Source organism: Cladophialophora carrionii (genome assembly GCF_000365165.1).
Source record: "Cladophialophora carrionii CBS 160.54 unplaced genomic scaffold supercont1.8, whole genome shotgun sequence".
NCBI lineage: Eukaryota > Fungi > Ascomycota > Eurotiomycetes > Chaetothyriales > Herpotrichiellaceae > Cladophialophora > Cladophialophora carrionii.
This window is the reverse complement of record NW_008481833.1, coordinates 172,241-185,675: the sequence shown is the minus strand read 5'-3', so window position 1 is coordinate 185,675 and position 13,435 is coordinate 172,241. Positions and strand designations below refer to the sequence as shown.

Sequence of the window (13,435 nt, the reverse complement as noted above, 5' to 3'; positions counted from 1 at the left end):
CCAGGAACACCATCTTTGCTCTCTTCTTCCTCCGATTGATTCCGAAGTCCGAGATACAATCCTCCTTCTCATGTACGTCTCACGACTTCACAGATCTGCACCAGCATCAATATACAATCATCTCCTTTGCACCCTGTCTCAATTTCTCCTACGCATCGGCCAAGCTCAGAGAGTGTACTTGAAACCCTCTTGTCCCTCGATCGGCTTCTCAAGTGTCCCAGCGTCCACTTGCTTATTCTTCTTCCAGAAGTACCATGAAGTGCAAGCGATAGATCCCAGAATATAGAACTGCAATGCGGCAGTGGCCCACAGTCCGCTCCTGTAGTAAGGAGCTTCATTTTGAGTGAACGCAGTGGAGGCGATGATGCCGCCGATCGCGCCAAATCCAATCTGGAGCGCGCTGCCTACGCTTCTCTTGGACTGCATTCGGATGTTGTTCGACTGGTATGCCAAAATGGCCGGAATGTTTCCCTGGCATCCAGCAATGCCGAGGAAGATTCCGAAGTATCTGACACCGTTCGAGCTGTGGTAGGCCGTGATCATCAAGCCGACGATCACGATGACTGCCTGGGCTGCAATGATAGGAGCGCGAACGTGGTACTTATCGCCAATCCATGCAAACCCCAAAGCACTGCCTACTGCTGAGACAACGGGAGGTGCCGAAAGCAGATTGGCGACTCCTGCGGTATATCCCATACCCTACCACGAATTAGGCCTTTCCCAGGCTCGGAGATGGAGAGTGACACATACCTGGACGATGACCGGGGTGAAATATGCGAAGGCGTATGCCGGCATAGTTGTCGACATGAACATCAGTGCGCTAACTTTGTCAGAACACATCTGCCGCAGGGTCCGGCGGTCAACTCACAATGCCCAGAGCTTCCAATCTCGGAGATGTTGGAAGAACTTTGCCCAGGTGAGAGGATCGGGAACGGCATCGTTTCTATCGATTTCAATCCGTCGCACGATGAATGCAGCATCCTCGTGAGATAAGAGACCCTTTTTCTCAGCTTTATCGGGGAAGTCGACAATGATGAACCATGCGATGACGGCGACAACCACTGTCATTAGACCTTCGATGATCTGCCTCAAATCAGTTTCAACCGGCCATCAACGAGTTAGCTCCTCTGCACTCACAAAGATCCATTGCCACCCGCGCTGGCCGCCAACACCTTCCATCTGCATTAGGCCATAGGCGAGAATATTCGAAAAGCCTCCGACAAGCACGGAAAGAATGTAGAAAAACGCCAGCCTTGAAGGGGTCAATACCCGTCTTTCAGGACATTCTTTGAGTCACGTACCGCTTCTGCACCTCATATCGAACGTACCAGCAACAGATAAGGTATACACACCCGGGGAAGAATCCTGGTGACGATGCGGTCAGTACGGCGCAAAGCAGCTTTACACTCAACCGTACCTGCTTCGAAGAGTCCAAGTATTGTGCGACACACAGCGAGAGCTTCATACGACTTGACAAATCCCTAGTTTTCGTTTGAGCGCCAATTCCCAGGTCACCATCAGGGAAAGTCTTACCTGGCCGATCATTGTGCAACCCCATGAGAAGGCTATGAAAGACAGCCAGTTGGCACTTCCAACGCGGCGGAGAACGATATTCGACGGCAGCTGCCACCTGGTTAGCGGGATCACCACCAAGCTGATACAGAGTATCCCGCACCTCAAACAGGAAGTAGGGTGGAAAGAACACGACGAGGGCGACGGTATAGCGGTTACCGATATCTAGTCGAAGATCCTCGCCCATACCAGCAACTCGGGCATTGGAGATCTGATTCCGTCAGCGCCTGTTACTTCTGTAGAAGTCGACAACTTCTTACATTGACCCGATCGATGAGTGCAATGGAGTACAACGCCCCTAGGATTGGGAGCAGACGGAAGTCAATCTTGCGGATGAGTTTGTTCTCCCTATGTTTGTCATAGTAAGGAGCATCTTCGGTAGGACCAGGCTGTTCGTGGGCGGCCACATCCGATTTCTGCTCAAACGAGCCGCTATATTTCTCCTGGTCACTACCAGACATGATGCCTGGAAGAAAGGGCGGATCTGGTAGAAGAAGGACTGGAAGACAGCACCTGTGATGCTTTTGCAAGCGGAATGCTGGCGTTGATCGAGCTAAGTTCCACCGCTGTGGGACGCATTACCTTTCTTATATCTCATGATTCAGCAAGCCCAGGTCATGGCGAGGATTGGAACACGAGACACCTTGTCCAACCAAGAGACTTGGCAGTCCTTGTCTCGCAAACCATGTGCTGGATGAGCATGTTCCGCCGTCTACCCCTCATCGTGGCACCTTGGCCCGCTTCATCATATGAAGCTGCCACGCTATCGCCAAGCCAAAAGACCAGCATTCAATTCCCGCCAATAAAGGAGTTCCATTGCTGTTCAAAAGGGACATAATCTGGGTATACAAGTTGGCGGAAGGCGATATGGCGGCAAGTCTCATACGAGCTATATTTCTCCGCCCAAGGCTCGAGTATCAACACAGCCTTTCCTCGAGGGAGGAGATTGGGCGAGGCTGGCAAAGCGATTTCCGAGCCATGGTTCTACTGCCGATATACTCTGCCGATCTTCGATTCAGTCAAAAAATCCGGGGTAGATTGCCAAGCTTACCGAGCTTGCCACCGAGGCTCTAGGCTCCTGGGCGTTCCGCTACAATGGCATTCCCTGTTTACGCGAAGGAGACTTCCACCCCCCTCCTGCGTCTTGGGGCTGGGACAGTCATCGATGTAGACCTCGGAGTCCTCGGACCTCGGAATCAGAACTGTTGTTATTCCTCTGATTGGCCTAGCAGGACGAAGAAGAGAGTTTTGATGTGCAGAAGTACAAGACGGAGAAAGCCCCAATGCGTCCACAGTCTGAACTCACGTCCTCCAATCGAAAAACAGCCGGACAGGCTGGATAGTTGAGTTCAGGCTGCGTCCATATTTCCAGCGAAACCTTCTACGAGCTCGCTTGTGCCAACATGTCTGCAGCTTGGGCAGCAAGGGCATAGATTGCGACCTGAAGATGTGCACCAATTGGCACAGGAAGCACACTTGCGTCGACGACACGCAATCTATCGACGCCAACAACTCGTAGTTCCGTGTCTACCACCTGCCCCATACTGGCGGTGCCTGCTGCATGGAAGAACGTCCGACCTTCCGAACGCACGCGTGCGTCGATTTCTGAGTCAGAAGATGTGTCGCTTAACGACTCGAATGGTGGTGGAGGATTCTCCGACGTTACGATGTCTGCCAGAGAAATTCGAGCAAGCCTCAGCAAGCGCCGTATGCCATAGCGCATCAGGGCTCGGTCGACCTCCGTTTTGTTGTACTGGGGGTCAATGACTGGTGGGTCTAACGCCGAAGCCGTCGAAATGCCGATTTGGCCACGTGAAGTGGGCGACATGACTGCGACGACAGCGCCAATATGTGTGCCATCAAACGGTACGTGCGTGTTCGTGAGTGGGGGACCTCCAGGCACGTAGATAACAACCGTCTCAAGGTGCGCTGCGCGAGAATCCAGGAGAGAGCTCGCATACTCTCGGCTTTCTTGGTCAAGACCAACGGCGGCGTCGGCTTCCACAGCTGGCTCCAGAGCAGACTTAGGGACGTTTTCTGTCGCAATCCAGTCTCCAGGAAGGCCCAGTTGATATGCTGGATCCGCCCATGGACCTGCCGCGCCGCCCAACGCAAACCCGGCTGATGGATCTTTGAGAGGAAATGCAAAGCCAACAAGAAGGTGATCATGCAGGTTTTTCCCAACTGCAGGTAAGTTCGAATGCACCGGGACACCAACCTTTTGCAAGTCTTCGGCCGGTCCGATGCCACTGAGCAGCAGAAGCTGTGGTGTGCGATATGCGCCGGCCGAGAGAATGACCTCCTTGGTGGCCGAGAGTTGCCTTCCTTCGTGCAATTGCACTCCTTTGGCGGTGAGACTTCCCGTTCGCTCTTCAAGCACAACCTTTTGTACAACCGTTTCAGTCATGACAGTGACGTTGGATAAGTCGAAAGCATTGCTCGCAAGCTGTCTTTTCCCGTCTCGCCAATTCTCAACAAACTCTCCGACTCCAATCGGCTCGCCGCTGTTGGCAGTGGCGATGTTTTCCAGTCCAAGATCGAGCCATGCCTGCAGCACCCTTTCGCGCAAGGGGTGTTTGCGATTTGGACTGCTCTTCGACACCGCCACATTCGTAATATGGTCCTTTTCGATCTTTTCAAAATAAGGCAGCAACCCATCATAACCCCACCGACTGTCACCCACAAGCCCAGCCCACCGGTCATAGTCGAACCTTGAGCCTCGGGTCCAACTTGCATAGTTGATGGCGGTACCGCCACCTAGAGCCTTCCCAGCCCCGTTGTACAGACTCCGATTGTCGAGGTGAGGTTGAGGAACGGTCTGATAGTTCCAGTCGATGTCAGAGCCATGTGCGGCGAAGGCACCCATAGGTGCCTGTGTCAGTGGATGTTCCGACACGTCGGCGCCTGCCTCAATCAGAAGGACAGATGGCGACGCCGGCGACTTGGACAAGAGGGAAGCCAATGTACAGCCCGCAAGACCCCCGCCGACTACGATGTAGTCGAATGTGTCCTTTGTGGAATCCATCTGGCCCGATTGAGCTCGACGCTCGATTGGCGTTGAAGCGGTTGAACTTGAAGAGAAAAAGGTCTCTCTCTCGGTGCTTTGCAACTCGGGTTTGTGGTTGTCACAGTTCAAGTGGTTCTCTCAATGAGCAAAGACCGCGCTCGCTCTGGTGCTGCCCCATGCGGGATTTTTATAGAACGTCGCCCTGGCCGTGCCATGCCTTCTACTCTGGATCCACATACTGCCCAGAGAGTTGTAACCTGCATCAGCTATGCCGGAACAGAAACGTCTCATTCCTGCACATCGTCCCTGCAAATCACTTGGTTGGATGTTCAACCATTGCATAGCGTCGATGGCGAATGAGAAGTGAGTCGTTACGAGCACTGCGGAGTGGACTTCACGACAACGGAGTAAGCCCGGGGGGCCTGAGGCTGCCAGCACGAGTGGCCAAGGCACGGAGGCTTGAACGATCGCGATAGTTCCGGGGGGCCTTGTCGGCCTTTTGCATGCTATGATAGCGCCTCATATGCTGCACTTGATACCTCCCGCTCTGTAGCTGGAGCCAAGGATGGCTAGCACAACTTACGCCCAATGATTCAGAAACTAGATGGGCAGCCCTATTCAGGCCTGAAGGCCGTCTCAGGGAGGACTTTTGAGAGCACACCACTTCATGGAGCTCACTATGAGCTTGTCAACTACACGCGGCACTTTTCAGCTGGGCTACCGTTGAGAAAAGGTTCATACATCCTTGTCATTGGACCCTACGCCGTGTCAGAGACAGATACATTGTGCCCGTCCCGAGAGCGCCTCGTAGATAGGCCGAGTCGCAAATCACATGGTATCTCGACATCAGAGACCAGATTCATTCGTTGACAGCCGCAGAACTTGCCAGACCCCCGCCAACACTGCGATTGATAGCAAGTCGAGGCGTCCGGCCCGGAAACACTTTCTTTCCAGTAGCTTTACCTGGATACCTGGGCCTTAACGCCCGCGTCAAGTGGATGGATCTCGTACACTCGAGTGATCATACCAGTACCATGGGCTTTCCGCTTTCCTCACCTCTGAGAGGTCCTCAATGCAACGACCAGGAACGAGCCCTGTTGGAGGACAAACACGCCGTTAATGGATCAAGAGGCTGGCACGGTCGCGAATCTTTCCACCTCAGCCCATCAGCCATGAGGCCTGTGCTATTGCTGTGTAGAGTGGATGGACACTAGTGCAGGTTGACCCCGTCGCCATGGTCAATACCAGTTAGTACTGCGTACCATACCAGCTATCCCGAAGCGGAAGATTAGACTTTGTGCTGATTGATCGTTGTAACGTCCATACCATGGCGAACTCAGGCCGCGATCGAGAATACTTCGACGAAAGTTATTAGACCGTGCGAGCTGGAATGGGATTCGGGCAAGGACCTGTAGCATCGGGCAACTGGTGGCCATGGCATGAACAAGGGTTGTGGTACTCAACCGAGGAAGACGTTATGGCACCTCAACAGGCACAACCATGGCGAACAGCGTGATCTTGTAGGGTCCGAAAGGTACGTGCGCTCTGACCATCTACATCGCTTGCTGCAAAAATGATGACTTGGCACAGCAATCATGTCGATGCGTCCCAAGCCCGAGCATATCGAGCCTTCAGACGTGGTCGCAAGGTCAAATGATACTCCTGCCGTCTTCAGAAATCTCCTCCCGGCAGCCTCGCCATCACCCTCTGTACACAGATCTCTTGTGCTTCCTTCTTGACCTCTTCGCTCGCATTCTTTGTCAACATCATCCCCCTGGCGTCCGTGCCTGTGTCCACTGGGGTCTCGGCCAACAACTTGAATCCCAACCTCTCGTACGCCCTGATCCCCTCCAAGGTCGTCGTATCCAGGAGCACCGGCCTGTCGGGAAACTCTGCAAAATGCCGGTCCATCTGATACTTTAACAGTCCAGAAGCGTACCCCTTGCGCGCGTATTTGGGATTCCTGGCGATCATCTGCACGAAGCCACAGTCGCTTTCCTTGAAGCCTCGTGGCGGGAGGTCCGGAAGCGTGCGCGCCCACATTTTGGCAATGTTCTCTTCGAAGACGAGATCGATGCGGTAGAAGCCCGTCAGCCCATAGTGCCAGGGTAGCATAAGCGACAGCAAGCCCGAGCGCCAGAGCGTAGGAATGTCTAAGCCGCCGAGTCGCTTTGAGGGAGGAAGCCACAAGAGAATGGCGCCGATGTCGCGCGTCGCGCTCGTGGCGTCGGCCGACTCTGCTGCCGTGGGCGTGCCCGTAGCAGTGGACGGGACTTCCGCGACGAGCACAACCCCGCCTATCAGTCTGGTCACCTTGATCAAGCCGAGGTAGAAGCGCACTCGCGATCTCTGCAGTCTGCTCATCGGTGGATTGCTGTCCGTCGTGCCGATCGTGACGGGCTCCAATGGGTGAGATATACCATGGAACCAGTTGTGATTCCTGCGAGCGAGGACCAAGTATTAGCAGTGTTTGTGCAACTAGATGTTGTAAATAGTCTCTGAGAGTACTTCATTCTCCTTTTAAGGGTCTTTCGTCGTAGTCCAGCCTACGTCGCATACGTACTTACCATAGCGGAAGAAATGCATTGCAGAGGATTCTTGAGAGGAGGTCGTCTTCTTGCGCTTCGGCCGGGCGGTAGATAAGGCCCGCTCCTGTCCCAGCTCCCTCTGTCGATGGCTGTTTGCTCTCAGTCATTGTTTCCATCTGCCGTCTGGGATGGTGACTTTAGCTCTCCAAGACCACGGCCGGTGCGGCGTTCAGAAGCCAAGGGTGGGTAGCGTGTTGACATGGTATCGAGGAGTGAGAACATGGGGCTTGTAGAGATAGGCCTTAGGCCCTAAACCCTAAGTTGGGCCCCCGATCGAGCTTAACCTTAGTGTCCATATGTACTCCGTACTACCTCGTACACTTGTCTACGCATCAAGTAAGCAACAGTCCTTAGACTTCCCGCTCAAGATTGCGTCAATCCCACAGGCTAAGATACCTCGACAGAAACAGTGGGCAAGGCACGAGGTACGACGCTGAACAGGGCGTCTTGAACGTGGTACGGAGTACAATGGCAAGTTAGCCGTAGAGAGGAGCCAGTAAGTCATTAGTGGCAGGTCGTGCAGGAGCATGGCATTGGTGCGCCAAGCGTGGACGAGTACTATGGCCTCTATGACCTGTCGTGACTGTGGATGGAGTACGGACGAACAGTTATGCACGTGTGCGGCAATGTACAATCGTAGCGAAAAGGGACTAGTGCCACAGGGTGGCCGCTAGTGCGTTGGCAGATGGATTGGGAATCGACATCATGCAGTTTACTCGTTGCGTCGCTGTTGGCGAAGCAAGCGGGCATCATTGATCATTGATCATTGATCATTCTTGTACGGAGTACTTTGCACCGTGCTGGAGATAATTGCCCGAAGCTATCCTCGTCCTCCACCTCTCTTTGGGCCTCTTCCCTTCTTCCCGTTCATTCAAGCTCTTAATTCAACCTTGCCCGTTAGCCGCACGATCAACCAGCGCATCACCTCATCCGCACTTCTGTCGACCTCTATCAGTTCGTCCGTTACCTTCGACCCGCAGCCATGAAGGCAACGGCCTACCCATTACTATCTATTCTCTTATCCCTGTCACACCTCGCCGCCGCTGTATCAATAGACTGCGATCACATCCGCGTGGATGGCAAGAAGTTCGATCTCTCGAAGCTCGCGGGTCGACACTCCGTTAGTGTCCACGACACGTCGAGGCCGCCGGCAGAATACAACACAACGTGGACAGTGAACCTGTGCGCGCCGCTGAAGAAGCTCGAAGGCATAAGGGACCAGGATCAATGCCCGGCAGGCACGAGAGGTAAGCATCCACGAAGCGCCGATTATTTCAATAGCAAAAGAGAAGACGACATAAAGTCCAACGGCGCTAACATTGGACCGGCATATAGTATGTGGCGTCGTCCGCTCGTGGAACCCAGCCGACGACCCGGAGAAGAAACACGTCGAGGTCGAGAACGTGATCCCCGTGGCGGGAAACTTCGAGTCTAGCACCGGTGCCAGTCTCGACCCGAAAGTCTCGCGGTTAAAAGCCCAGGATTCGAGCTCGGATGGTCTACAGATCGAACTCAACGGTGGGAACTACAACCACATGAAACAGAGGGCGGTCATCCAATTACAATGCGACAAGGACAGGACGGGCGTTGAGGAGAAACGCCGGCGGAAAAGAGACGACAAGGACGACAAGAAAGACGGTGATGACAAGGCCGACCCACCCAGCACATCGAGTTTAGAATTCGTGAGCTACGGCCAGGTGGAGGGCAAAGAGAAGTTGGAGGTCTTGCGGTTGAATTGGCGCACCAAGTATGCCTGTGAGGACTATGCCGACAGTGACGAGGCCAAGAAGAGCGGCTGGGGCTTCTTTACTTGGTTTGTCTTGATGTACGTCCGCTTCCTGCGCAGGCCCTGCCCTGGCTCTGGCGCCTACTATCCGTCTTACAGGCATTTGCTGATATGAACTTCACAGTGCCTTCCTCGGTATCGCCGCCTACCTGATCTTTGGTTCCTGGCTGAACTACAACCGCTACGGCGCACGTGGCTGGGACTTGCTGCCTCACGGCGACACCATCCGCGATATCCCCTACCTGGTCAAAGACTGGTCCCGGAAGGTGGCTGACACAGTGGCAGGAGGAGGTTCGCGGGGCGGTTATAGCGCTGTATAATTCGGTTATAGGAGAGACGGAACAGGTCCTGTGAACCCATACGGCTCTGAATGTCGCTACAAAGACGACTTGGGCAGGAAGCACAAGATTCGGCTCAACTGTAGTACGACATCACACCTGAACCGGTATTGACTAAAACGGGATCAGGCACCAGGGGGTCATGGAATGGGAGGCATAGCGTGGCGCCTGGACTTTACTCGAACTTCCACATATCTGTATTATTTTGTTGTATACAACGTCCTTCAATGTCCGCCTTTGCACACGCAAGAGGAGATCTGATTTCGGAGAACCGGTTTTGTCCTCATTCTCATTCTCGCCGAAGCGAGACCCGCGGCCTCTAAACACATGGCAAAGCAGCAACGTCGTCGGCCTGCACGCTTTGCCGTTATCCCAACAACTGTTCTTCGCCGGGAACAATCTCGCCGGACTTCTTCGCCGAGCCATGACTTCGCGCGACGATGCCATACGCCGGGAAATACTATTTGAGAATATTGTGAGCGCGTGCGTGCCATATATTCGAAAAGGGGAGGATAATGGGGACAGGAGTCGGCGAGATGCGTGGCTGCGCGACGTACCTTGTCCAAGAAGGGCAGCACCTCTGCCGTGCCGGGCGTGTTCCTCCAGTCTTTCATCAAGAACATGGCCACGCCGAACAAGCCGGTCTGTGCCAAAGCCGGAAAGAGACGAATGTCAGTCAGTTCGGCCAAACTCGAGGCGTTCGCGTCACGTCATGTCATATCACATCAGATCGAACGACCGAAGACACAGAGGGGAGAGAGAACTGACCAAATGAACGCCCGCGTTCTCCATGCGTCGGTTCGCGTCCTCGGCCAGCTTGGGCGTCGCGGTCCCGCTGGCCTCGGTGTTCGCCCACACCCTGTAGCCGGCCTCGCGCAGGCTGAGGGCCAAGAACATGGTGCACACCTCGGTCACGATGCCGCCCAGGATGACCTGTTTGCGGCCCGTGGCCTCGACGGCGGCGCGGAAGTCCGGGTTGTCCCAGGCGTTGACCTCGCCGTTGCGCCGGATAAAGGGCGCGTCCGGGTACATGTCGGTGATTTCCTTGGGGAGCGGGCCGTTGGGCCCGTTCTCCGCCGACGTGGTCAGGATGGTGGGCAGGTCGAAGAGCTTGCCCAGCTCGGCGTGCGCGAGGACATTGTTGCGGAATTCCGCCGTCGTGTAGTCCTTTACGAGCTGCAGGAGGCCGAGCTGGTGGTCGACGATCAGGAGGATGGCCTTGTCTTTGTCGAGCCGTTCGAATCGGTACGGGGGTGGCGGGTACGACGCGTAGGACATGATGGAGGGATGATGGTGGGCGTTGTACAACTGTAAAGCGCAGGAATATGTTGCGGGCGATGGTGCTGTGCTGTTGGCACTGTAGCTGGGGGGTGGTTTGGTGAGAAGTTGATTCCTTGGTCAGTTGGTACAACGGTATTGGCGGACTGTGCTGGTTTTGTAGGGAGATGGGCACAACTTCAGAGCGATGTGAGAGCGAGTGAGAGTCCCGGACGCAACATATATAAGATATACGATGCAACGTGGTCCGCGCGTCTTTCCCTGGTCAATGGTCCTCACGGTCGGAAACGCGCACAGTCATCAATCACTTCATCTACCTTACCTAGGTATGCAAGCCAACGCAATGCAATGTAACGGACTGCTTGTCTCTTGTTTACCGTGCTCCTGACGTCAAGGACCCAATGTCTGGCAGACTTGAAGCAGATACTGCCAGCTCAACTCGACTCAACCCAACCCAACCCAATCCAACGTCGCGAGGCTTGATGAAAAGGGCGATGGCCTTCCGAATCGGGCCTAGCAGCAGGGGCTTACTGACTAAGACATGTGTCCTTCACGCAACATCTTTGCAGAGACCTGATATGGTAAGCGAGTAGTCAGTCAGACAGGCGATAGTGGGCACTGGACAGACAGCGCAAATGAAGCATCGTGCAGTGGTCGACCGATTGAGATCGTGCCTGGGAGGCGCATGTTGGCTCGTCCCCTGCGTGTGCTGCGCACAAGTAAGTACGTAAGTGTAGTGGTGCTGAGTAACCGGCAGCGGAAGCGGATAGCGAGAACTCAGCGAGCACAGGGGAGTCAAGCTCCGGCTTGCAGACACGGTTGTTAAAGACGATGGATGGCTAGACGAGAGGTCTTTGGCTTGTGAAGAGCCGTAGATATCCTTTGTCGACCTCCAAGCTCGGCCGGAGCGGCAAGAAGTCAAGGTTCAAAAAATCACTGAGTTTTCGTGCCAAGCAGTTTATGGTAGAGCGCTTGGAGAGACAATCTACCTTTCGGAGGAGTCTGTACATATATAGCATGCTGCGCTCAATCCACGAGAAGTCCGCAGTTGACCGCCTTGTTGTTGGTCCCCTTAATCGCTGCCGGCGCGTTTCGTATTGGCGATGATCAATCCAAGGGACCAGCTTGGAGGTTCGACACGCTCGCTGCACGCCATCTGCGAGAAAATACTTACCGTGGTGACTACGGCGGCTCTGTAACTCGACTAGACTCGTCTACCACGTCGCATGATATTCAGAACCGCTTTTCCGAGGCTTCTCCAAGGCATCGTTTGTGAATTTGTGAATTTTCTACACGCGTCATGCAAATGTAAAGTACCTATCACTGGTATGAACACGAAAAGGACGCGGCCCATGACAATCACCGTCTCTTCAGAGTACTGTTTCAGAACGCTCGAATAGAGCTCCCCTCTCCGGCCTGCCTGCACTTGGAAGTTTTTTTCCCAATCAGGTCGAAATAGTGGTGTCAACGTAGGCGGTGACGTTCGAAATATGCTCAAGTCCGCGAGATCCTGAGATTGCGTCGTGTACAAGCCCATACTCTGCAGATGTTGAGTGGTACTCTGTGGAAAGGAGACAAATAACGAGCCCGTGTAAATCGGAAGAATCACGCCAGCTGATTGGACGCCGCCACATCAGTTTCTTTCCTTCAGACGGATGATTCGCTTCAACATTCAATTTCACTCTCGGCACAGCGTGCACAGCCAAAGCCACGTCCTATTATTTCCCTTCCCACCTCCTTGGACAGCGGACCGTACCATTACCACTTGTGTCTTTGGATTCAGACCCGATCACCTACAGTGTTTCTCCTCTAGCGGACACGAACCTAGAGGCACTCACTCACTCACGATGTTGTCAAGAAGAGTGGTAAGTCTATTCATGGCCACATTCCTACAAGCACCTCTGCCACCACATCGCACTTCATCCTAACGATTCCATTCCACTCTCGCAGCTTTCGCGCGAAGAAGAGTCCGAGTCCACAGACGCAGAAGTCACAAAGGAAGACCAAGACAAGATCAACACCTTCTCCCGGCTGCATAATCGGAGCAAAGCCCTCGAAGAGGAACTGAGTGCCAAACAGGTAGGTGGCATTCATTATCCCCGCTGACGGCGACGGCGACGGCGACGATACGGAACAGGACGAGCGGGATATCGTTATCGGGCTGTCATCGTCGTCGTCGTCGTCGTCGTCCGTCTTTCCCGAAGTACAAGGACACGCCACCCGGATCTCCATTCCACAGGGGCTAGGTATTGTCCGCTGGCTGCTGGCCCTGCTGACCACCCTCGCAGAAAGACAAAGAAGAGCTGGAAGAATTGGCCACGGAACTCGAACTGGCGGACGAGGACGAATTGATACGGTGTGTTTGGGCCATTTTTTTTTTAGTATTTTCTTCTACCACATCCTGCTCGCGCTTGCATTTCGCCTCCCTCGGCATCTCTATTCCGATTCCATTCTAATCTAATCCGTGGATTCGCTTCTTAGGTACAAGATCGGAGACTCGTTCATGCACGTCCCGCTCAGCGAGGCGCAGGACCTTCTGGCCGAACAGACGGGCGAGGTCGAGAGCGAGGTGTCGACGTTGGAGGAGCAGCTTGAGGGCATCAAGGGGGAGATCTCCACCCTCAAGGCTCATCTGTATGCTCGGTTTGGGAGGGGGATCAATCTCGAGGCGTAGCCCACCCAGGGGTGTGAGGGAAGGGCAAAGGTTGTTCTATTACGCTACGCTACCTCTACTCGGCGACTTCTACCACGCTACTTCTACTATGCCACGACTTGTGTATTGATCGGAAGTGAAGGAACTCAAAGTGAGACTGACTTAACTGGCCCCATTGCTATTGCCATTGCCATTGCCATGCTCTGTATGGCC

General features: G+C 54.2%; 6 protein-coding genes across 6 annotated transcripts; 2 read left to right on the top strand and 4 right to left on the bottom strand.

Moving 5' to 3' along the window:
* Positions 1–165: 165 nt before the first annotated feature.
* G647_08718 (uncharacterized protein) lies at positions 166–2,033 on the bottom strand (the record flags this gene model as incomplete). The annotated part of the gene is made up of 9 exons (XM_008733025.1): positions 166–699; positions 751–820; positions 869–1,083; positions 1,138–1,252; positions 1,302–1,365; positions 1,418–1,481; positions 1,534–1,623; positions 1,676–1,783; positions 1,833–2,033. 9 exons carry the CDS (start codon positions 2,031–2,033, stop codon positions 166–168), a joined length of 1,461 nt encoding a protein of 486 aa, XP_008731247.1.
* A 920-nt stretch (positions 2,034–2,953) lies between these two features.
* Positions 2,954–4,597, bottom strand: G647_08717 (uncharacterized protein; the record flags this gene model as incomplete). The annotated part of the gene is made up of 1 exon (XM_008733024.1): positions 2,954–4,597. The coding sequence occupies one exon, from the start codon at positions 4,595–4,597 to the stop codon at positions 2,954–2,956; it is 1,644 nt and encodes a 547-aa protein (XP_008731246.1).
* A 1,653-nt stretch (positions 4,598–6,250) lies between these two features.
* G647_08716 (uncharacterized protein) lies at positions 6,251–7,274 on the bottom strand (the record flags this gene model as incomplete). Its single annotated transcript, XM_008733023.1, has 2 exons — positions 6,251–7,019; positions 7,147–7,274. 2 exons carry the CDS (start codon positions 7,272–7,274, stop codon positions 6,251–6,253), a joined length of 897 nt encoding a protein of 298 aa, XP_008731245.1.
* An 875-nt stretch (positions 7,275–8,149) lies between these two features.
* Positions 8,150–9,273, top strand: G647_08715 (uncharacterized protein; the record flags this gene model as incomplete). The annotated part of the gene is made up of 3 exons (XM_008733022.1): positions 8,150–8,414; positions 8,503–8,992; positions 9,078–9,273. 3 exons carry the CDS (start codon positions 8,150–8,152, stop codon positions 9,271–9,273), a joined length of 951 nt encoding a protein of 316 aa, XP_008731244.1.
* A 385-nt stretch (positions 9,274–9,658) lies between these two features.
* On the bottom strand, positions 9,659–10,569 carry G647_08714 (uncharacterized protein; the record flags this gene model as incomplete). Its single annotated transcript, XM_008733021.1, has 3 exons — positions 9,659–9,751; positions 9,849–9,935; positions 10,060–10,569. The coding sequence occupies 3 exons, from the start codon at positions 10,567–10,569 to the stop codon at positions 9,659–9,661; spliced, it is 690 nt and encodes a 229-aa protein (XP_008731243.1).
* A 1,847-nt stretch (positions 10,570–12,416) lies between these two features.
* On the top strand, positions 12,417–13,243 carry G647_08713 (uncharacterized protein; the record flags this gene model as incomplete). Its single annotated transcript, XM_008733020.1, has 4 exons — positions 12,417–12,434; positions 12,520–12,648; positions 12,858–12,925; positions 13,051–13,243. 4 exons carry the CDS (start codon positions 12,417–12,419, stop codon positions 13,241–13,243), a joined length of 408 nt encoding a protein of 135 aa, XP_008731242.1.
* Between the last annotated feature and the right edge of the window lie 192 nt (positions 13,244–13,435).